The sequence below is a fragment of the Empidonax traillii genome, unplaced genomic scaffold, assembly GCF_003031625.1.
Source record: "Empidonax traillii isolate 1590-97213 ecotype Southwest subspecies unplaced genomic scaffold, ASM303162v1 scaffold91:size2966241, whole genome shotgun sequence".
NCBI classification, from domain to species: Eukaryota; Metazoa; Chordata; class Aves; order Passeriformes; family Tyrannidae; genus Empidonax; species Empidonax traillii.
The window spans coordinates 1,835,517-1,856,722 of NW_020955284.1; the positions used below are offsets into that span (position 1 = coordinate 1,835,517).

The 21,206-nt window shown below is 42.5% G+C and overlaps 2 protein-coding genes across 2 annotated transcripts; both read right to left on the reverse strand.

The window, feature by feature from the left end:
• Positions 1–1,918: 1,918 nt before the first annotated feature.
• MTG2 (mitochondrial ribosome associated GTPase 2) lies at positions 1,919–6,248 on the reverse strand. The gene is made up of 6 exons (XM_027881565.1): positions 6,072–6,248; positions 5,026–5,173; positions 4,283–4,398; positions 3,485–3,703; positions 2,673–2,811; positions 1,919–2,374 (listed from the first exon to the last, which is right to left on the reverse strand). Exons 1-6 carry the CDS (start codon positions 6,246–6,248, stop codon positions 1,980–1,982), a joined length of 1,194 nt encoding a protein of 397 aa, XP_027737366.1. The 3' UTR covers positions 1,919–1,979.
• A 1,327-nt stretch (positions 6,249–7,575) lies between these two features.
• SS18L1 (SS18L1, nBAF chromatin remodeling complex subunit) lies at positions 7,576–21,002 on the reverse strand. Its single transcript, XM_027881629.1, has 11 exons — positions 20,772–21,002; positions 17,877–17,953; positions 17,082–17,166; positions 16,110–16,254; positions 14,345–14,542; positions 13,166–13,330; positions 12,154–12,255; positions 11,658–11,750; positions 10,906–11,025; positions 10,042–10,169; positions 7,576–9,841 (listed from the first exon to the last, which is right to left on the reverse strand). The coding sequence occupies exons 1-11, from the start codon at positions 20,838–20,840 to the stop codon at positions 9,815–9,817; spliced, it is 1,209 nt and encodes a 402-aa protein (XP_027737430.1). The 5' UTR covers positions 20,841–21,002; the 3' UTR covers positions 7,576–9,814.
• Positions 21,003–21,206: the final 204 nt, after the last annotated feature.

Genomic DNA, 21,206 nt, shown 5'->3' on the forward strand with positions numbered 1-21,206 from the left:
ACTGATGTTGCAGTGAGCACCAAGATAAGGGTGAAACCTCCTGTGGGTACAGAGGTTTTTAAAACAGCCTCTGGCATTCTCAAACAGTCAGGGAGTGCAAAGTATCTGCAGGTATTAAATAATCTGCAAAGAAGCTGCACCAGCTTTGGTGCTCAGGCAACCTTCTCCTGGTTTTATTAAATTGGCTGAAAAGCCTGTAGCCATAGAAGGAAAAACAACAGTGAAGCCTAAAAATGCTGCACTAAACCAAACAGAAGGAGAGAACTGAGTATTAAATTCTACTTAATTCAGTTTGGTAAATCCCAGGGATGAGGCAAAATGCGAGAGACTTAAAGATTTAATATTAGTTTTCATTTTTTCCTGATCCTGTTTATACCAATATCACTGCTTATAATGCATAATTAGTTCCCACATGTGATCACAAATAGAAACACTCAGAATGTGGATTTAGGAGAGGCAACCACCTGTTTTGCCCATAATTTTATGAGATAATTCAGGGATTTGAGTCGACCCTGCACTTTTTGAGAATTAAAAACTCGCTGCTCTTAAGAACAAGAAGAGGTATGGACTTGCTTTCCTACACAGGTAAAGTTACTTCTAGTTATATAATACTTCTAGTTATATAATTTAATACTCATAATTACAGAGTTGGTCCCAACACTGATACTGCAGGAGAGCATGAGTGGAGCTGTAATTTAGGGATTGAATGAGACTGCCCCTTTCCAGCCACAGGCAGTCAGGAAAAAAATCCATGGTTCATGGGATCAGACAGACAGTCTTTTAAGGATGTGCCATTCCGAAGCATTAGAGTATTAGCGATGAAATCAAACAAAATGTGCAGTGAAAGAAGCAGAAAGATTTATCACCTTTGCTATGATGTATTAGAAGAAGTGGCTACAGGCTATAGCTGGATTTTTTTTTTAAACCACTCAGTAATTCCATCTACTGCTGACAGTATTTGTGTCTCAGCATTTCACAAGCTTGCTAAGGTCCCTTAAGAAAAAGCTTAATGGGTTTTGATAAATTTTGACTTTTCATTATTAGCATAATTATCTTTTACACAAAATATAACCAGAGTATACAGAAGCAACTTCACTGTGAGAGGGCAAAGATCCTCTGTTCTTAAACAAAGATTTCTGAATTCCTAGAGAATACAATTTAGGAACATGGTCCAAAAAAAAAAAAAAAAAAAAAAAGGAGGGGGGACTGTATTTTTCTTTTACTTAAAATATCTAAGCCTAGGATTTCTCAGAACATTGCTTGAGATTCCTCAAGGAAGTGGGAGAACTCAGAAATGAGTCTCAAATGGCTGTTCCCTGGCTAGTTTATACTGCTACTTAGCTGCTACCAGCGCTTAAAGATAGTTAATTATTTATACAAATGAGGAAACGTTTCAGTCATTAATTGCAGTTGTTTTGTGCTCCTCCTCCCTAAAATTACTGAGGAGCTGTGCCTCCTCTGAGGGTAAAAACTCACACAAAATCACAGCAGAGAAAGAAAAAAGTTTAAGAGAAGATGACTCAACTTGGTCATTATATAAAAACAGATAAACACGAGACCACCTTATTTTAGAATTTTTGATTAGTGAAAATTGAGAAGAAACTCCACTACAATTCATAAAAAAAGCCAGCATCTCCTGCAGATCCTGAATTTCAGCTATTTCTACTAGATAGCATTCTCTTCGTTCCATAATTAACTATCTAATGTCAAACAAGATTCAGGTTTCCAATTCAACACCCATCATGATTACAATTTTCAAATTTTGCTGTAAAACACCTGAGACACCTCCAGGTGAACAAACAAACAAAACAATCTTTCCAACGCAGCAGTCCAGAACAAATCCACACACTGTGCCCCGGCATTTTAAAAGAGAAAACAACCCAGGAAAAAAGAGAAACCAAGCCACGGAGATGCAACCTAATGAAATGATGATTTTATTTTTGTTCTCCTTCCAGCACAGCCCACAGCAGTTCTGGCTCCTACCACTTGACCGGGGTTTGCCCTCGTGATTGTTCTGTCTTCACATACGTGTCATACAGTTCCCTGAGGTGCCACAGCAGCTCCTCCAGGTTGTCCCCTGTCAGAGCAGACAATGCGATGACCCGCTCAGCCACCTGCTCTCTGAGGAGCGGCAGATTGATCCTGGACTCAGCAAGGTCAATCTTGTTCCCGATGACAACACAAGGCCTCTCAGACAGTGCTCTGTCATACTGTTCCAGTTCATATTTCAAGTCCTGCAGCTGAACCCATGGCTGAGGCACAGAGAGATCCACCACGTACAAGAGGAAGCGGCAGCGCTCGATGTGCTTCAGGAAGGTCACTCCGAGCCCCCGGTTTTGATGAGCACCTTTGATTAGGCCAGGAATGTCAGCAACTGCAATGGGAGAAACTCCACATTGAATCCACTATATCCAATTAAAAAAAACGAATAACAAATCCCTTTTACTGGCCAGTGCCTAAATTTAGGTGATTCCAGACAGAATACAGATTGCTGGTTATATATTAAGGGTGGTACCTACAAGTGAAACTTGACATGGGCTTTCAGTATAGTTTTGCTTGAAGTTCTCCAGAATTCTACAGGAACTGCTAAACTTGCTTCTGCAGCATTTCAAAGCATTGCCCAGGTGACACAAACTGCCACCAGGGTACACATAACACGCTCCAATTCTTACCTGCCACTTGCTCATAGTCTTGATAGTGGACGATGCCAACATGGGGGTTTAGGGTTGTGAATGGGTAGGCAGCCACAGCTGGCTTGGCACGGGAGATGGCTCTCAAAAGTGACGATTTGCCAGCATTGGGAAAGCCCACCTGGAATTCAAACGCATTTCTTAATCTTTAAAGAAATATTCAAAATTTTGCTAGGCCAGACAGTTATTCTGCAGTTGTTGAACTATAGCAAGAACAATTTGCAGCAAAGCATAACTTCAACAGCTCCCCCAGCTGGTGTTAAAACGTTTCCATACTCAACTATGAAAAATGCTCAAGCCCTAAGTTGACTTAGCATTTATGTCTAAATAGGTTTTTCATTTCAGAGGATGCTAAACTTGGATCTAACAAAATCAAATGTTTACTATCTGTAAAAAGAGAAGGACGAGGATGGAATATAAATGATGTGAACTTTATCGATTAAAAACAAGACCAAGAAAACAAACTAAATTAGAAGAATTCTCTATACTGTCTTGTTCATCTGCAGAATCAGCAGACAAAGCTGCTGTACATGATCACTGATGAATCTTGCACATTGCTTTTCCATATATTGTGTGGATTTTAGCAGAAGTAGGATAACATCAAGTAGCAAGAGAGTGACAGCTCTGTGAATCACTGTGGACACCTTTCTACCACTTAACAGCAAGAAAGCATCAAGCTGCATCTCTAAACAAGCAAGCCAGAGGCTAACAAAAATGTTATCACCCATTATTTCTTCAGTCAGTCAAGTGTCATCCTACAATGATAAGGAAGCTGAAGAACCACAGCAACTCACCAATCCTGCGTGAGCTGTTGTCTTTAGTTCCAGATGAAGGACCCTTTCCTGACCTGGCTCTCCCGGAGTACATAACGTTGGAGACCGGTTTTCATTGGAAAGAAAAAAGCGATTCCCTTTCCCTCCAGCTCCTCCATAAGCAGCAACGTACTCTTCACCATGCTGAGTGAGGTCAGCCACAACTTCCCCATCCTCCTTCACCAAAGTACCTACAGGGACCTTCAAGTGAAGAGAGATGCAAGCATTACACGGAAGATCAAAGCCTGCAGCAGAGCTGGTGGCAGCAGGTCCTTTACCAGACAATATCAGGTCTGCTGAAAATCACTGCTCCTTATTCTCAACCTGAAGAATCCAAAACCAGAATTGCACTTCATGAAGCTCACTTTCTGAACTCAAAGAGCACTGTCAGACATCCACCCTTCATCAAAGTGTTAGCAGAACCATAAACCTCCTTTAAGAAGCCTGAGAACAGTGACGAGGTAAGAAACATATTGCAGGTGTGCACCAAAACAGCTGAAGAAAAGAAGTCTGCTCCTCCTTAAGAAGCTCTGTGCTCAGACTGCTCTGGGTATGACCCTCAGAAGTCAAGCAAATTGTTCTGATTCAGATGCAACTTCCAAAGGAGTCTAATTTTTACGAACAACTCAAGGCAGGTTGATCTGCCCTGTGCCAACCAGCCCTGTCTCAGCAAGGCTCGCTGCAAACACGCACGGGAGATTTGCTCGCAATAAGGTTCTCCAGCTTGAAAATCAGGATTGTACCAAACTAACACACAGCAGGCAACGTTCACTTACTTACTTTAACGTACACATATGCACCATTAGCTCCATAACAGTTTTTTCTTCCTCCTCTCTGTCCATGACAACCCTGATAGAAGGGGAGCACTGAAGAAAGTGATTTTGTTTGCTGGTCAGCTGTAAAGCAAAATACACATATTTTGAACATAACATTTTGGTAAAAAAGGCACAGAAGAGCAACCTCTTGACTGTTCTTTCCCTTTCTGAATACTGCATGAATGCATATCTATTTATTGTCTCAATAATAACATAGCAGGGTAGACTAACGTTAATCTAAGTTGTGATGAAGTTTAACTGCCTTTGCTTATCTATTTAGGTTTATTAATGATGCACTTAATATAGTGGTCACTTCAAAAGCAACCATTACAAAATACTCTAGGAAATTAATTTGCCAGATTAGCACATTTTGCAGCAGGGTGGAGGCAGAAACCACTTTATTCATCTTAAGAGGAAAATTTAATCAGATCTCACCCTTATCATAACACAGTCAGGTAAAAGACACTAATATATGTGCAAAATACCTTGATTTTCAAAAAGATTTCTAAGGCTGTCAGTGTCATTTATGTCCCCATTCCCACAGCTCAGGACAAAGCTTAAAAAGCAAAAGCACCTCACACAGAAGTAACCATTTCAATATTTTTGACATTTACCATTTCTTACCATCCTGCAGGGCTGTTTTCGCTGGGGTGGGGTGTTAAGCAGTAAGACAACAACATGAGACAAAACAGATTTAGTGAGTTTTACCTTTCAAAATGACATGACCCCCATCACCTCCGTTTCCACCATCAGGACCTCCAAATATTTTCCTGGGTTCGCTGAGGAAGGAATGACCCCCTGCCCCTCCTCGTCCTCCGACCACGCGCACTTTCCGGTGATCCACGAAATACCGCGTCTGTAACAAGGGTGGGGGTTGTACACTTTAAGTACAATTTATCAGAGTCATCTTCCAAGGAGGCCTGCTATTTTTAGTCATGACGAGTTCCATTCAACGGTAAAAATGTATCAGAACTCTGCTGCCATTCACAGATGTCAGTTCCTAAAGGGACTTCATGAGAATGGGCAATAAGGGTCACTTTAAATAAAAAGCCCAAATAATATGTGAAGGAGACAATGTCTTATTAGTGTTTTGATATCAAAGAGAAGCAACTGAGAGAAAAAAAAAAACTCTCAAAACTGAGCTCTTGATAATTAAAGTTATGCTAAGACCAGCGATGCCTTAAAAAGCCTCTTTTAGGAAAGTATTTGGCACCACCACCCGGCGAGATGGGAAACTAAGGCTCTAACTGGGAAGTGATTTATGGATCATTAGAAAATAAGAATTTCCACAGACGAGTAAATGTAAAATTAAGATGAAGAGTAAATTCTAGGACTGTACCGTTTATCTGACATAACCTGTTTGGCAGCTGACTAATATACACGACTTAAAAAAAAAAACAAAACAAACAACAACAGTGAGAAACAAAACAGTATTTGAACTTTAAAGCTTCTTTTTTTTATATTGTTTTCTTATTTATTATTAAATGTTCTGCAGCTTTAGCTAAAAGACACTTTTTGCTTTCTCGACCCGCGGATGCTCCTTAAAGAGGCATAAAGGAAGGGTGTCCGCTACTGTGACCCCTCTGAACACCGCGACATCGCGGGGCAGCCCCATTTCCTCACTGTTCCGAGAGTTTATTACATTTTAGCCGGTATTTCCTCACAGCAGGAGCTCGGCGTGAGGAGGCGGGAGCTGCAGCTGAGGCGGGCGGGGAGGTGGGGGGTGCCCGCCCCGCAGCCCCCTCGGCACTCACCAGCTGCCGCTCCGAAATGGCTCTTTTCTGCCTCAGCCGCCTGTCCTTGGCGCACCTCGCGCAGCTCGTGGAGAAGGTCGGCGGGCTGAGGAGGAGCAGGACGGGCTTCCACGGGGCACGGCGGCCCAGCCCGGCCCCGCAGCGCCTCAGGCCGGCCCCGAGCGCCGGCACCGCCATGGCCGCGGCACGGCGGGCCCGCCCCGCGCCGGCAGCGCAGCCGCTGTGGGGCCGTGAGGGCCGGGTTAGCCCGCGAGTCACTGAACCGCGGGGTGCTTCGGCTGCGATGGGACCTTAAGTATCGTCCCGTTCCCCTTGTGCTGTCACTCCACACGCTTGTAAAATAGTCTCTCTCCATCTGTCTTGTCGGCTCCCTGTAGGTGCTGGAAGGGCACAATTGCGTCACCCCAGACCCTTCTCTTTTCCAGGCTGAACAGGCCTAATTCTCTCAGCCTTTCCTCGAACCAGAGGAGCTCCACCTTGGTGGTTTCCTCTTGACTCAGTCCAGCAGGTCCATGTCCTTCCTGTGCTGGGGCCCCCAGAGCTGGAGGCAGCAGAGGGGCAGAAATTCCCACATCGATCAGCCCAGCACAGCGGGGTTTCTGGGCTGGGTCACGTCCAGCCTCTCACCCACCAGGCACCCCCAAGTTCTTCTCCCCAGGGCTGCTCTCCATCAGTTCATTCCACAGCCTGGATTGATACTGGGGATTGTCCCGACCCAGGGGAAGGAGAGGGGTTCAGGGATCCCTTCTCTGCCCACCTCGGCCTCACCAGTGCTGACAGTCGCTGTTCCCGCAGTGATCCCAGAAGAACGCAGGTGTGGGTGGTGGCCCACGGTGTCCCTGCCCCACGAGGAACCCCCGAATCCCCCTGCACCATCACTCAGCGTGACCCACTGACAACTTTTTGTCATATACAATGAACACACTGCCCAGAGAAGCTGTGGAAGCCCCATCCCTGGAAGTGTTAGAGGCCAGGTTGGGTGGGGCTTTCACAGAGTAACAGAATCCTTAGGGTTGGAAGGGATCTCTGGAGATCACCCAGTCCAACCCCCCTGCCAAGGCAAGGTCACCTGGAGCAGGTGACACAGGAACATGTCCAGGTGGGTTTGGAATGTCTCCAGAGAGGGAGACTCCACGCCCTCCTCAGGCAGCCTGCTCAGGGCTCTGCCACCCTCAGTAGAAAGAAGCTGTTCCTCATGTTGAGGTAAAATTTCCTGTGTTTTAGTTTATGGCCATTGCTCCTTGTCCTGTCGCTGGGCACCTCTGAAAAGAGTCTGGCACCATCCTGGTCTAGTGAAAGGTGTCCCTGCCCATGGTAGAAAAAGATGGGCTGTAAGGTCCCTGCCAACCCAAACCATTCTATATGATTCTATAACCATCCATGACATAACCATAACACTTACGTAAAACATCAGAGAAGTAGGGCAGAAGGTACAGCTCAAAATAATCTCCCTTTACCTGTTGTTTCCATTCTATGTGTCATAAGAAAACTACCACCAACTTCATTTTCAGATAATATTTAACCTAAACAGTTTTCAAGCATTTTGTATTACAAAACAGAAAATGATACAATTCATGGAAGAAGTCAAAATGCTGGCATCACTTTGTTTCCACATTAATACATAAAAATGGACAACACATTAAATAAACATTTTGTTATTAACAATTAGAAATATTAACACCAAAAATCATGTATAAATTAGGAAATAAATGTACAAACTATTTCCAAAGTGCTCTTTCAAATACATTATATACACAACATTCACGAAGTTCTTAATGTAAGACATTTCAGATTGATGTAATGTTGCTGTTTCAGTTTAAGTGTTGTTCATATTCTCTCAAAAGCATGTCAGCACTTTCAAAAACCACATAAAAGGCATATTTCCAAGCTGGCAAAGAGCAATATTGCATTCTTCTGGCTACCTAAAATATTAATTATTATAAAGAAAACAATCTCACTCACTTCCTTTCTGTTGCTTGCTATTTGAGAGTACTTTTTTGTATGAAAACACCAGCAGGAAAGATGAGAGAAATGACTGACTAAAAAAATGTCTTCTATTTTATCAGTAATTGAAATTATTAACATAGGAAGGGTAGTGCTTGGACAACATTTAACAGTAAACTCTTCAGTTGTCCAGTTAAAGACTTTCCTATGAAGGAAAAAAAGTAGTGAATTGAGAGATGTTCTGTTTTTCTTGTGGTCTTGGTTTTTAAAAATATAAAGTACTCAAACTTGAAATCCCATAAATACACCAGTTCAGACAAAGAATAAGGAGAAAATCCTACAGAGAGTGTATTTACTCTAGATTGCAAATTTGCAGTTAATCTCATATTAAAAAATGCTCGTAGGGTACAGTTACCCCAGCTTTTTGCCTCAGAGAAATTTGGACACAGTATTTTATTCAACACTTATATAAGCACTTTAAAAGTGCTGCTTTTTTTTTTCCCCCAACACTTTATAGGAACATATAAAACTGAATAGAAGTGACTTACATTGTTTATACTGATTTTTACATACCACTAGTTTTTATGTCTAAATTCTCCCTCTCTAGGTACTCCCTCACTGGTTGACCCCATTAATAGCTCCCCTCTCCATATGCATAATAGTGTTTCACAATTAAAGCTGAATTTAGTTGCTTATCTGCAATAAAGATGGATTTTTTTTTTTCTTTCACTTCTGAACTATTTCTGTCAAGCTAGAAGAGGAAAATAAAGGTGATGATGAACTGTAAGAACAACGGACTGACAAATCCGACAACGTTTATGGTTACAATGCTCGCTGGGAGATCTGAGCAAGGGCAGCAGAAGAACCAGAACTAAAGAAGGATGCCAGCCACCTGCTTGTGAAATTTGGCGTGAAAATGTATATGCAAGTTACAAAATTTGGAGTAGCATATTCAAGACGGGACTTTTGCCAGATGTTTTTCTCAGCTAAGCACGATATGAAGCGATACTGACGTCGAGCAGGCGGACACTGCAGATCCCAGAGCTCCCTTCTATTTCTCTTTCCACGACAGAAATACCTCCGTTTACATGGACAGATAAAAGGTGCCTCTAAGTGATCAACATTTCCACAATTATAGTTTTGGGTCTTCTTTCTGTACCTTTTACAGCAGAAATGTGGACTTATGCGGATTACTGAATTACAAGATTTGGGTAGGCAGGTATTACAGAAGTTGCAGCTAATTTTATTTTTATCAGATAGCATAGAACTGTCTTCATAAAAGGAATGTATCCACCTGCTTGCTCTTAAGAAGTAAAGTTAAGAGCCATGGATTTTGGAGGCTGGCAGGTTATCTTCAATGCATTCAGTTAGAAAAAGATCAATAACCTACCACAGTGAACTTCCCTGGACTGAGATGTGAGTGATGGGCTTTGTACTGAGCCAGACTGCAGAACAACCTGGCTGTTTTCCAGAACAGGGCACAACTGTGATCAAATGATCCTAAAGCTATTTAGAAACATCAAGAATGGGGCAAGGGGAGGGGGTAAATGGAAAACTTCTGCGTTGTATCAACATACAGTACTATACACAGCACCAAATATCAAACCATTAAAGCATTGTCTTGTTACCAGTAGTGCACTGCTTCATATCCAGCATGAAATGAACACTGTTCACATACAGACGCTGCTTTGTGCTAAGGGGTAACCAACATATTACAATTAATCAAAACTGCCTGTACATCCAGTTCGAAAGATGGAAAAGATACCACTGAAATAAATCTGACACAGCATCGTATTCCTTTATTGCTGGTAATTTCCATATTGTCCCTGTAAAAAAAAAGAAACAGAAATGTTGAAGGATTATGTATTGCAGACTTACAGGGAGTTAGGCAATTTCTTTCGGTCTGTGAATTTTACAAGACCCACTCAAGTATCACCAATATGCCTGCACCAAATTATCAGATAGATTTATATGCAGAGCTAACAGCTAAATCTGCTTTTTCAGAGCACAGATTTAGACAATTTACCTGCTCATAGCCATAAGGCCTCTGTTGCTGAGCGGATGGGCCTGTTTGGGAAGCTCTGTAACTTCCATATTGCTGCCCCTGTCCCTGTTGGTAGCTGGAATACTGTGAAGAGGCTCCTTGTGCAGGACCTGAGAAGACAGTAAACTCCATTACTAAGGCCTGATTTGCTGGGGGTATTCTTATGGTTAACTACCCCCCAATGTAAAACACGATGCCAACAAAGTAAGCTCTCTGAGGATGAACTGCGAGTAAATTCTGCCTAGACCTCCCCTCTAGCTTTACGCTAGGAGGTGTTAATCCTAATAACAATGTAGGTGCAGCACTGTAAACTTCAGTTTAGGTTTTAAACTTTGCTCAGAAAATGTGATATACTCTCTGAAACCTGTATTGGCCCAGCTCAGTTATTCATTCTATACAGCTACCTGGCCTTTATTTTGGTAACAATTGCATGTTTAAGTTCCTATCTAATCTGGCTGTGCCACGAGCGAGGGAGGAGGGATTCTCTGGACTGTTGATGTTCTTCTTCATGTCAGTTCTGAAGGAGCAGGTGTGGAGGAGGCCTGGGAACCCAGGCAGTGACCTCCTGATGATGTTTAATACAAAGTCCACATGAAGTAAATGTCTGTTTTCTAACTTTCTTTAAAAAGAGGGAGGGATTCAGGATGCTAATGTAACAGTATGGAATGCAGTGCTACACTAATGCATGTTACTGCCTCGAATCCCTTTACTAGCTCTTTGGCTAATTTTGGTACATGGATGACCAAAGTTAATCAAGGAAATAGTTTACAGCCTATTTTAGCTTAGGAATGAGGCATCAGGATGAAGCACTGCAAACCCTTGACCAGCCAGGGACAGTTTTCTTACCATATCCTTGCTGCTGTCCCGGGTAACTCTGTTGATTTGGGTATTGCTGCTGGGAATACGTTTGCTGTTGTGCAGCTCCCTGTTGGTATCCTGCCTGCTGCTGGCTGTACTGAGAATTTCCTGAGGAGGGGAAAATTGAAGTCATTTGGTTAGAGATGAGGCAGGTATTTCACTGTACACACAAATCATAAGGAAAACAAAGGCAGAAGGAGCCTTGGCCTGGAACTCGTATTCTGGAACTTTCTTTTCAGAAACAGATGATTGCATATTGCCAAGCAGGATGTTTATTTCTTTGGTAATTTTTATTTGCTTTGAATAGGAGAGTTATTTATTTATACACATCACTAAACAAACCAACAAGCAGCCTGTTCCCCAAAGGATTTTTTTTCACCCCAGAAGTGTTTCAGAAGAAAAACAAAGTCAAAGATAAGGGTGCCTGGGTAAATAGCCAGTTTCTCAAGAAGCCCTCCCACTGTATTTTCTTCTAGATAATGATGTTTATTCATATATCCCAGAAAGACCACTTATCTAGTTGTTACTGGCATTTCCTTTAAATGCCTATGATGGAAATTCCATTTGCTGTACCCTGAAACAATAAAATGAATAGAGGCTCTATAGACAACATTGCTTCTCCTAAATGCCACCTTGCTGTATCATAATTAATGTCTCCACTTAATTTAGAGTTCAGATATCTCAACAGTACACGGAATTTACCGATGTACTACTGCTAAGATTTTGATTTATTTTCCTACCTCCTTCATAGTAGTGTTGTGTGGAGTCATCAAACGACCGGTCGTAGCTCTGCTCAGTGTAGGATGACTGCTGATAGGCATAATCACTGTGTCCTGCAAGGAGTCACAAAGATGTATCACATACATTGTTAATACAACTGTAGACATTTTGCTGAATGATACACTGTGAAGCTGCTTACCCACCAAGATGAGGTTGAGAGGAAATACAGACCCCTTATGTGGGAGGTCAAACACATGGCAAGGAAAGTCATACCTATGGATAAATTTCTTGCACTTATTAATCCAAACTGGGCTTTGGGCTGTTTTTTGCAGCAGTTTGGATAGCAAGGTGCACTGATGAGTATGTTTTGTACCAGGCTGCTATGCCCTGGGACTAGAATTTTCTAGCATTTAAATTGGAAATGAATCATAATAGGTTTGCCATGCCCTTGAATGTGGCAGCCACGGTGCTCTGCACTTTATCAGTGTCACAGTGACTCCAGCTCAGAGGAATTACCATCTGGGTAGTATTGCTGATTCATAGGTTCTGATGAGCCTTGGCCATGGCTGTACTGTTCACTGTAATATTCTTCCTGACCCATGTACTGCTGCGAGGAACCTGCAAGGCACAGACAAGACAGAACAACCTGAGCCCGTGGACTCCTAAGGGATGAGTTTCTCTTGTCTATTCTTTTTGAAGAAAACAGAGTTTATGTCTGAATAAGCAAACAAGCTATGTATATTGAGAAGAGTTATAAAGATGTTTTGCTCACTAGAAAAAGGAAATAAATTTGTGTTCCCAGAAAAAGCTGGTTGAAATTGAAATTACACAGCAGTCAGTAACATCCTAGAACCAGTCACTTCTGCGGCAACACTGAAAGCAATGGCTACATTTCATGTACTAATCTGAGTTATGAGAAAGCACAGGAATGGATTCCATGCTCAAGAAAACAGTCAGAATTAAATATATTTTAATTAATACATTGATTTGTTTATTAGCAAAATTCAGCTTAGGTTAGAATCAGTCTAGCAGCTTTATTACCTCTTAGAACTTTTTCCAGAGAGGTCTTAGAGCATGATAGTTATCCTCTGGTGTTTTCCTTTCCTTGGCCTAATTTTTCATTCTAATTGCTGGCAAACTATATCTTCTTTGCAGAAATGTATTCCTTGTTAACTGTGCCATGTTACGGCTGATCCAACACCATGTGAAAGAACTGCAAAGATTCCCAGTGGCTTCAATGAGATGTATATCAAATTGTTCATCTTTTCTTTAGAGACACATAATCCCTTTTAGACAGAATTATTTTTCTAAACACCTGAAATAATTAAATAGATAAATCTTGAAAATAGGTTCGGGTTCATCTCATTGTCATGACACTTCCACCATTCGGGATTTCCTGTGCTCCTGGATGGGATTCCCTGTTCGTAAGTGTGACTAGGAAATTTTGTTGACTCATGTGCCCCACAGGATGGACTGGGTATCATCAATCTCATAACAGTTACATCAATGATCTAACAGCAGATTTTACCTTGCTGGGACGCTCTGTAAGGGCCCATGGGTCGCTGCCCCATCATGCTGTTGCCTTGGTTGCTCTGGCTCATCATGGCAATGGAGGACTGTCCCTGGTAGTGCTGGCTCCCTCCTTGTGCCGAGTTGTAATGTGATGTTGCTGCTTGCTGGTGCATCATGGAGACTGCAACGTACATGGAAAATACTGTTTTCTAAAAGGATGTGGCAGTTCTCTCCCTAGTCTCTTTGGAAGCAAGTTAAAACCCCCAGCTAACGTGCATCCTGAAAATTCTGTGAATTTTCCACAGGGGGAGATGTTTTCCTACTCCATTTATTTAACTCTTCTGCATTGTAATCCAGAAAGGAGGTTATTACATGGTCAATTCTTGCCATTTGCTTCAGTCACATAATTAACAATACATGCAGCCTTGATTATTACTACTTGGTTTATTTAAAAGAATGTAAACCTTATGGCAGTAGGGTTAAAAAAAGAAACAAGAACTGGTGCTTGTTCCTCCCTACCTTCTAACTATTTCATCGCTGTGTTGCTTTTCTATTAAACTCTTCTGCTCCCATCTTCTTGTATATTGATGATTATACAGTCTGAATAAACTGATATTCTAGGATTTATTAGAATCTAAATTTATTGTCAGAAACAATTCTAAAGCATGAGACATCTCATTCAATACTCAGTAGTAAGCTTTCTTTAAATTTTAGATTAATTTTAATTTAGATTATGAGATTAACTGAGTTGTCTGCTAGTTTCTCTATGCCCTGCAAGCAGCGTGAAGTATCAGTAAAATAACAAAATGGGGTGGTAATGTACAAACAGTAAATGTGTTATACTCTTTGGCAGGCTCTTTCAGCTTAGATAAAGGTGCTTCTCAGATCCCTCAGATCCCTGGATTTGCTGCCAGGGGTATCAGATAGTGCTGCTGCACCTCTGCCTAACCCTCTTTTCCCCAGCTCAACACTAACCATGGTAAGTTGGCATAGGTTAAAGCAAGTCTGAAACTGTTCTGACTTACACTGGCGCCTGACACCTTGAAATTCAGAGATGTCTTAAAGCTGGCTTTTCCTCTGGTATGCTTGTCACTGTCTACAGAAAATATTTACAGAACAAATTGGTGTGGTGATGGTAAACCGCCGCGGTCACTGAGAAGTCAAGCTGGCCCAGAAGGAGGAAGAGGGGGGTTACCTGGGTTAGACTGCATGTTGATGTTTGTTCGAGAGACATAATTGCCTATTGACCCCTGGCCTTGCATTGGCACGTTCTGAGACGCAGGCACTGTGTGGCTGTAACCAGGGCCAGTCCCATGACTGCTGACAGTCATACTCAGAGAGGTCGTGGGCATAGTGTTCTGGCCTGACTGCTGCATAGACACGTGGTTGGGACCTAGAAAAATCAGAGGGAGCAACAAGAAAATCTGTGCTATTATTGGCAATGTACAGTGAGCATTAAAGCCCTCTCAGCCTTTCTGAAATACCTCATGACAAGGCAAACACCTCCCCCCCCCAATCTTCATTATTAAAATTCTCTGCTATCTACAGAGGAATTAGAATTGCCTACTGCATGGTTGGAGTGATCCTCCTCTCCCTGGCTGCCAAATCCAGGCTGTACAGGATTGCAGACAGGAAGAACAAAACCAACAGCAATGCCCTACAACCAGTCCCTCGGAGGGTTGTATTTATTGTATTATTTTACTGAATTAACAAATGCCGGTAATTTCAGGTACTTCACAAAACTCTGGAAACATCCATGTGTTGACAAGTACGTAGGGAATTACTCAGCTACTCTCCTGCAGAGGTGATTCCTGTCAAGTCCTGACTGAGGCCAATAAAGAATAAAATGTAGTATCTTCTGTGGCTTCATCCTATTAGACACTTCCATTTCCATTCCCATTAGATGAGAAGTTTTCACCAGTCTCAGAGCCCACATATTTGTTTCTACATATTTACTCCCAATTTCCAGAAAAAAACCCACTATCAAGCAAGGATGTGAGTGTCCTACTCTCACAGTAGGTACATGCCATCACTGCTGCTGTTACTCAGGCTACTCAAAGAGGCACTTCACTGCCTTCTCAGTCACACCTTTGATGTGAAGAAAATTTAAGTAAGTTCACTTTATAAGTTGTAGCCGTTTAAAGGGGAATCCATTAGTTTAAAAGGTACAGTCACTTGATCACAAATGGATTTTTAAAAACTCAGAAGTAATTTCATGGTTTGCATCTGCTCTTGAGTCCCCCTGCCAAGGTCTGTGATTTTACAATCAGGTATTTCTATTTATAGGGAACTGGTTTTGCTCTGTTACTCTGGGAAAGACCCACAGCAACAAGACCTGACTAGGTAGCTATGAACTACAAAATAAACAGATAATTAATAACATAAAATGCACAGATTAAAAAAAAATGTTTTTCAATTAGTTTAGTTGCATGAACAAAACCGGACAAATTATATTATCTTATTAATACAAAATGTCTGGGGCTGTGCAGTACAATCTCTGCAGGCTTCTGTAGAGGACAAAGGCTAGTGCAACATCCAAATGATTTGTAAGAAGGCACATATCCTGTAAGGTCTGCAATTTAAAGGTTTGGTTATGTGGCTAGTCATGCAAGCAATTCCATTTTACCCTGGCCACCCACACCACTTTCAAGAGAAAAATGCTACAAGATATGATTTTTCTTACTAAAAACCTGGATGCCTCTTGGTGATTTTCATTACGCATTTTTTAAAAAATGTTTTTAATTTCCTCCACAGAAATACAAAGCACACTGGAATCCTTGCAGAAGCCAACACCATTACTGCCTGTAGCCATTTTGTGGTGATTTCAGCATGTGCCTGAAATCCCCATATGCCTGAAAGGTGAGTTAGGAGAGGTCTTTTCCAGCTCTCTAAGTATATTCTGCATTAATGATTTTGTTGCCAAGCAACAGCAAAGCAGCACAAAGGGGACCAAAGCTCACCATTGCTAATCTGACTCTGCATGAGGGAGGAAGGAGGAAGGCCCGTCCCAATGGCATCACTGAGATTGCTCTGGGAATGGAGAGATTGGTTGGATGCGCTCTGACTCATCCCTCCGGGGCCCAAGTTTATATTTTGCGTCGGTGGCTGCGAACAACAAGGAGGAGAAGCGAATTCTTGGTTAGGTTTTTAATTAGAAAAAGAATAGCCCCCAAATTAGTCTGACTATGAGTAAAAGCTGCCTCGGCTAAAGATGTGTTTCCCTCACGTTTTGTGTAAACCTTTCTTCGTGTGACTCCGTGCGAGTGACACTGAGCACGACGCAGGGCAGCCGACGGGCAGCAGAGGGAACATCTTAAAATCCTGCTTGTCACAGATTCTGGCTTCTGTGCCCATCCCTCCCTACTTACATGGATTTCAGAACACAATCACTGCAGGGAATGCATTAGCAAAGACAACACAGAAGTGTGCTGACAGATTGACCTTTGCCAAGCTATGCTGTAGTTTGTGTTACGTGTGATACCTCCCAAATCAATTCACTGAGCAAGAATAATGCAATGTTTAAAGACAAAGCCAGTGCCCAAGTGCTGAATTAGATTTTTGAAATAAAATATTGGCATTTTTTTCCCCCCAAATAAGAACAGATAAAGAATAATGAATCTGGAACAAACGGAGCTGTTCAGATCTGTATCACTTACAGTATATAGAGTACTGTATATATATATTATACTGTATATATTATTATACTGTATCGAATACTCTTACCCTTGGAGTCAGAGATTAACACAAATGTCCCAAAGAACGCATTTTAAACACAGTAAAAGTAACTTTTGATTTGCTCGGTGGCCTGCTTGGCCACTCCAAAGCTTTTAGCTGGAAAAAATACCAAAAAATGGTTCACTGGTAGTGATCAGTGACAGAATCAAAGAACATCTCTCTCTGGCATAGTTAACTGAAGGCAGACTGGTACTTACAGCAGGAAGCAAGGACTGCATATTCTGGTTGGAGTCTGCTATTGTTGCCAAGTAAACCAGATTTCTGTGCAAGATTTGTTGGTATCTACAGAACAAGGAGTAAAGCTTCTTTGGAAAGGGTTAACAATACAGAAAATTCCAAACCTGTCTCCTTTTTTTTTTTTTTTCCTATTTAGTTAAATTACATTAGCCCATTTTTGTTCTGTCCTAATAAATTGCAGCAGTAATGACCTCTATCTGCGCTGTCATGTTTTCCATCAAGGATCAGTGAGTTCAACACCTCTTTTACAGAAGGATAAATTTGGGGGAAGGGAGAGGTAAAATACACTCTCCTTTGAAAGAACTTTGAACTGTGGAGCTGGAGCTCAACCTTTGAGGACTGACACCCACTCCAACAATCAGCCACTTTCCTTCCTCTGTCTAACAAGGATCCTCATAGTAATGAAGTTCCAAAACTCCAAAAACCAAAACCTGTTTTCCCTGCGGGCAAGCTGAGAAGAACAAGATTTTTTTCAAGAGTGCTCTAACTGGAGTGTTTGCTCAAGCACCACCAGAGCCATTTGTGCTCCTTCACAGTTCTCCATGAACTGGAAAAGCTCATAATAAAGAACAGGAAGGTTTCCAAAGCAAACTGACAGCTGTGCCACTGAGCAAAGGGAAGAGGAAGACTTCTGCAAACAGGGACCGTTCCAAGAAGGCAAAAGAAAAGGGGGTTTAGCATTTTCTTCTGATAAGGGGAAAATATCTGGGAAAGTGGCAAAGTAGAGCAAGTGGTCCAATAACCATAATACTCACTGAGTACATTCTGCAGTTTTCCCCTTGCTCTGATAATCCATAATACACTGTATTAGGTGGTGGTTTTCATCTAGCATCTGCATAAAAGAAATACGATCAAAACATGTTACTACAAGAATCGTATGAAAGTCCTGTGTTTTTGATGTCCTCCAACTTCCCTGGCACTGGATGATGTTTGGTTGCCTTGGGATATCACGAAGTACCTACACGTGACTTTATTGAGCCACAACATTCTGCTTTCAAATCATTCATTTATGAGCAGTTACCTTTAAAGTATCTAACTGAAATACCCAGCACAGAAGAATTCATGGACTTACCTTCTTTGTTCCTCCAATGGCAGGTAAATTTTAATGGTGAAGAAAGAAAACGCTTTCACTATGAAACACCTCTGCCTCATTCTAAAATATCACCCAACCCCTTCCTGATATACTTATTTTTAAATAAGAAACAAACTTTCAAATAATTATACCTACTAGTTTTCCTGCCCAGGACTAGCATGTGCCAACTGCTGAACTTGATGAAATATAAAATTTGCATTACTGGAGCTACTTGAAAGCACGTTTAAGAGAATTACATCCCAGTATGTCCTTTGGGGTAGTTCAGTTCCAATACAGGGAGGACTTAAAATGAAAACACAGAGTAATTACAGATCATATATATATGTATATATATATATCTCACAATATATATATTGTGGTCCTGCCCATGGCAGGGGGTTGGAATGAGATGATCTTTAAGGTCCCTTCCAACCCAAACCTTTTTGTGATCAGTAATTTATGTCTATGACCACTGACCTTTATTTAATGAACTCATAATACAATTAGAAGCTTGAAATATCCTTGGATTTGTCTCAAAATTTCAAATACAATAGTTTGTCTCTTTCCTCCAGATTTCTTGTGAATGTGACAAGCTTTCTGCAGGTGAAGGAATAAAATAATAACACCAGCTTTTAAAAATTTAGATTCACCTCTCCATGATACCATTTGTAGGTACCAATGCTATCAAGTGCTTGCAAGACTGGGCCTTTGAACCACTGTGTCATCAGGACAGAACTCTTGAGGAAAGAACCATTACATAGAGGACACTGAAGTTCACTGCCCTGCAAATGTTATTTGATGAACTATTTTAGAGCACCATCATCACTGCTCTATTGCCAAAAGCTCTGACTTCCTCTATTTTAGGAATAGTTGAGACTAGAATAAGAACAGCTTTGAAAGACCATCAAAATTCAGTTAATAAATAAAACCAAGCTGCTTATATAATAAGAATGCAAACAAGAAAAATCTTCTTCTTCACTGAGATTGGTATGTGTTCTAAAAAGCTCGCTTTAATGAGGATCTTCAGAGTTCCTGCTTGTGGTGGGTCTGGTGGCTCAGTCAGACCCACCACACTGCTCAAAAAAAAAAAAAAGCAGGAGCATCTGCCCCTGCTCTCTCTGTCCCATTTCCATCCTTGACTATAAATCCCATCCAGTTCCCGTGCCTGGAAGTCTCTTCCTCAGCATTGCCACTTGCCAAAGAGAAAACCACTGCCAACAGCCCAGCACTGGTGAACAGCCCTGAAGTAACTGGCCATCAAATGTACCTGGGGTGGGAAAGGGTTTTACTCATTATTTGTAAAGAAAGAACTTCCATAAAGTTTCTGAATATGCAAAAGGCAAAGGGCTTGAAAATCAAACTGAAGATACTTTATCTGCCCTTTGTCTGTGACAGGTCATGGGTTTAATCACAAACTATCTGAATTATGAAATAACTCCAACTGATCTGGAGGTTAGAGAAAAACTTCTTCAGCAAGTCCGAAATATTTCAGTATTTAAAATGAATCAGTTCAAAATACCATGTGAGCTCCGCAAAATGGGATGTTTCCGAACAGTCTCCCGAGATGCAGGTCATCCCTTCAGCCTCTCCCGTGGCAGTTTGTCCTGCCCGAATCTCTACTCTGTCACAGGCTTTCTTTCCCCTTGAAGCCACAAACTGGCACCAGCTCATGGCTTGGCTGCACGACCCCTGGGGATGGGTTAAACGCTGTGTTGGCAGTGGCACTTCACTGGTTACCCTCTTGCGAAGGGACCACACAGAACTCACACCTGGTTGCCACCACAACACACCTGGGTGGTGGGGAGCGGCCAAAATCAGGACAGAAACACAAATGACAAATAGCAGCTGCAGGAAAAACGTGCACGTTTCTTTATTGACATTTCCAGCCTCGTCGTCCCTGACCGTCACCTTCTGCAGGAGGAGGGGGTTCAGCATGTGTGCAATAGGAAACAATAACTTCCCAACTCGGCACCCTCTGCTTTGGCCTCCCCACGAGACCCATGCAGGGATCTCCCCTCCAGAGAAAACCTTTCAAAACCTTTGTCATTAAACATCAATAAGCATATCACAAATAATAGTAGTAGTATATGAAAAATACCAGTGGCTGGTGCTCCCTCTATCTTCTGAGAGATTAAAATTCTGCATCCAGATACAAAAGAACGCCCTTGCAAATCAAGTATTTTATTTTAATTTTTTTTTTTCAGGTTGGATTCTTTTTTTGGGGCCAGAAGCTGACACACCATCATAAATTAACCGCATATTTGCAGATTTTATTGCCGTTTCCCAATGTCTGCTTGGCACCGTTTCCCCTTGGCGAGCAGCGGGGATAACGTGCCATCCCGATTTTATTCCCTGCGTCCTTCCCTCGCTCTCTTTGCAGCGATCTGAACACCTTTGCTTTGTTCCACCTCCTCCTCCTCCTCCTCCTTCCCCCACCTCTCTCTCTCCAGCTGTCCATCTCTGCAGCCCTCGCAAATTCACGAGTTTTTCCTGATCGCCCCAGAAATCAGCCTCCAGCTGCAGGAGCGTGGACGGAATAAACGTCTAAAATTGTCTGTATAAAAGCATGCTCTTTTACCTTCTGGATAGTTTGCTGGGTGACCTCCCCTTTGCCTCTTGGGCGAGCAGAAGCAAAGGCAACCGACATGGTGGGGGTGTTTTATGTGCCTATAATATATCGGTCCCAGGCTCTAATAATATTGTTATTATCTGGCTGCTATTGCCGTGCGAGGATTCTCCGCAGTGCACGGCCAGGGGGGCGGCCGCACATGGTACGACCTGCGCCCCGCCGCCACCCGCGGGCACCGCGCCCCCCGCGGGCGGCCACCGCCCGTGCCTCGCCCCCCAAAAAACCCCCGGGGCCCCGTGGCGGGAGGGAGCGGCGGGGATTTGGGGCCGGGGCGGGAGCGGCGCCGCCGCCGCCTCCCCGCCGTCCGCACATGGTGCGTCCCGGCCGCCCGGCTCCCTCAGCCTCGGCCGCGCCGCCCGCTGCGCCAACTGCGTACGCCAACTG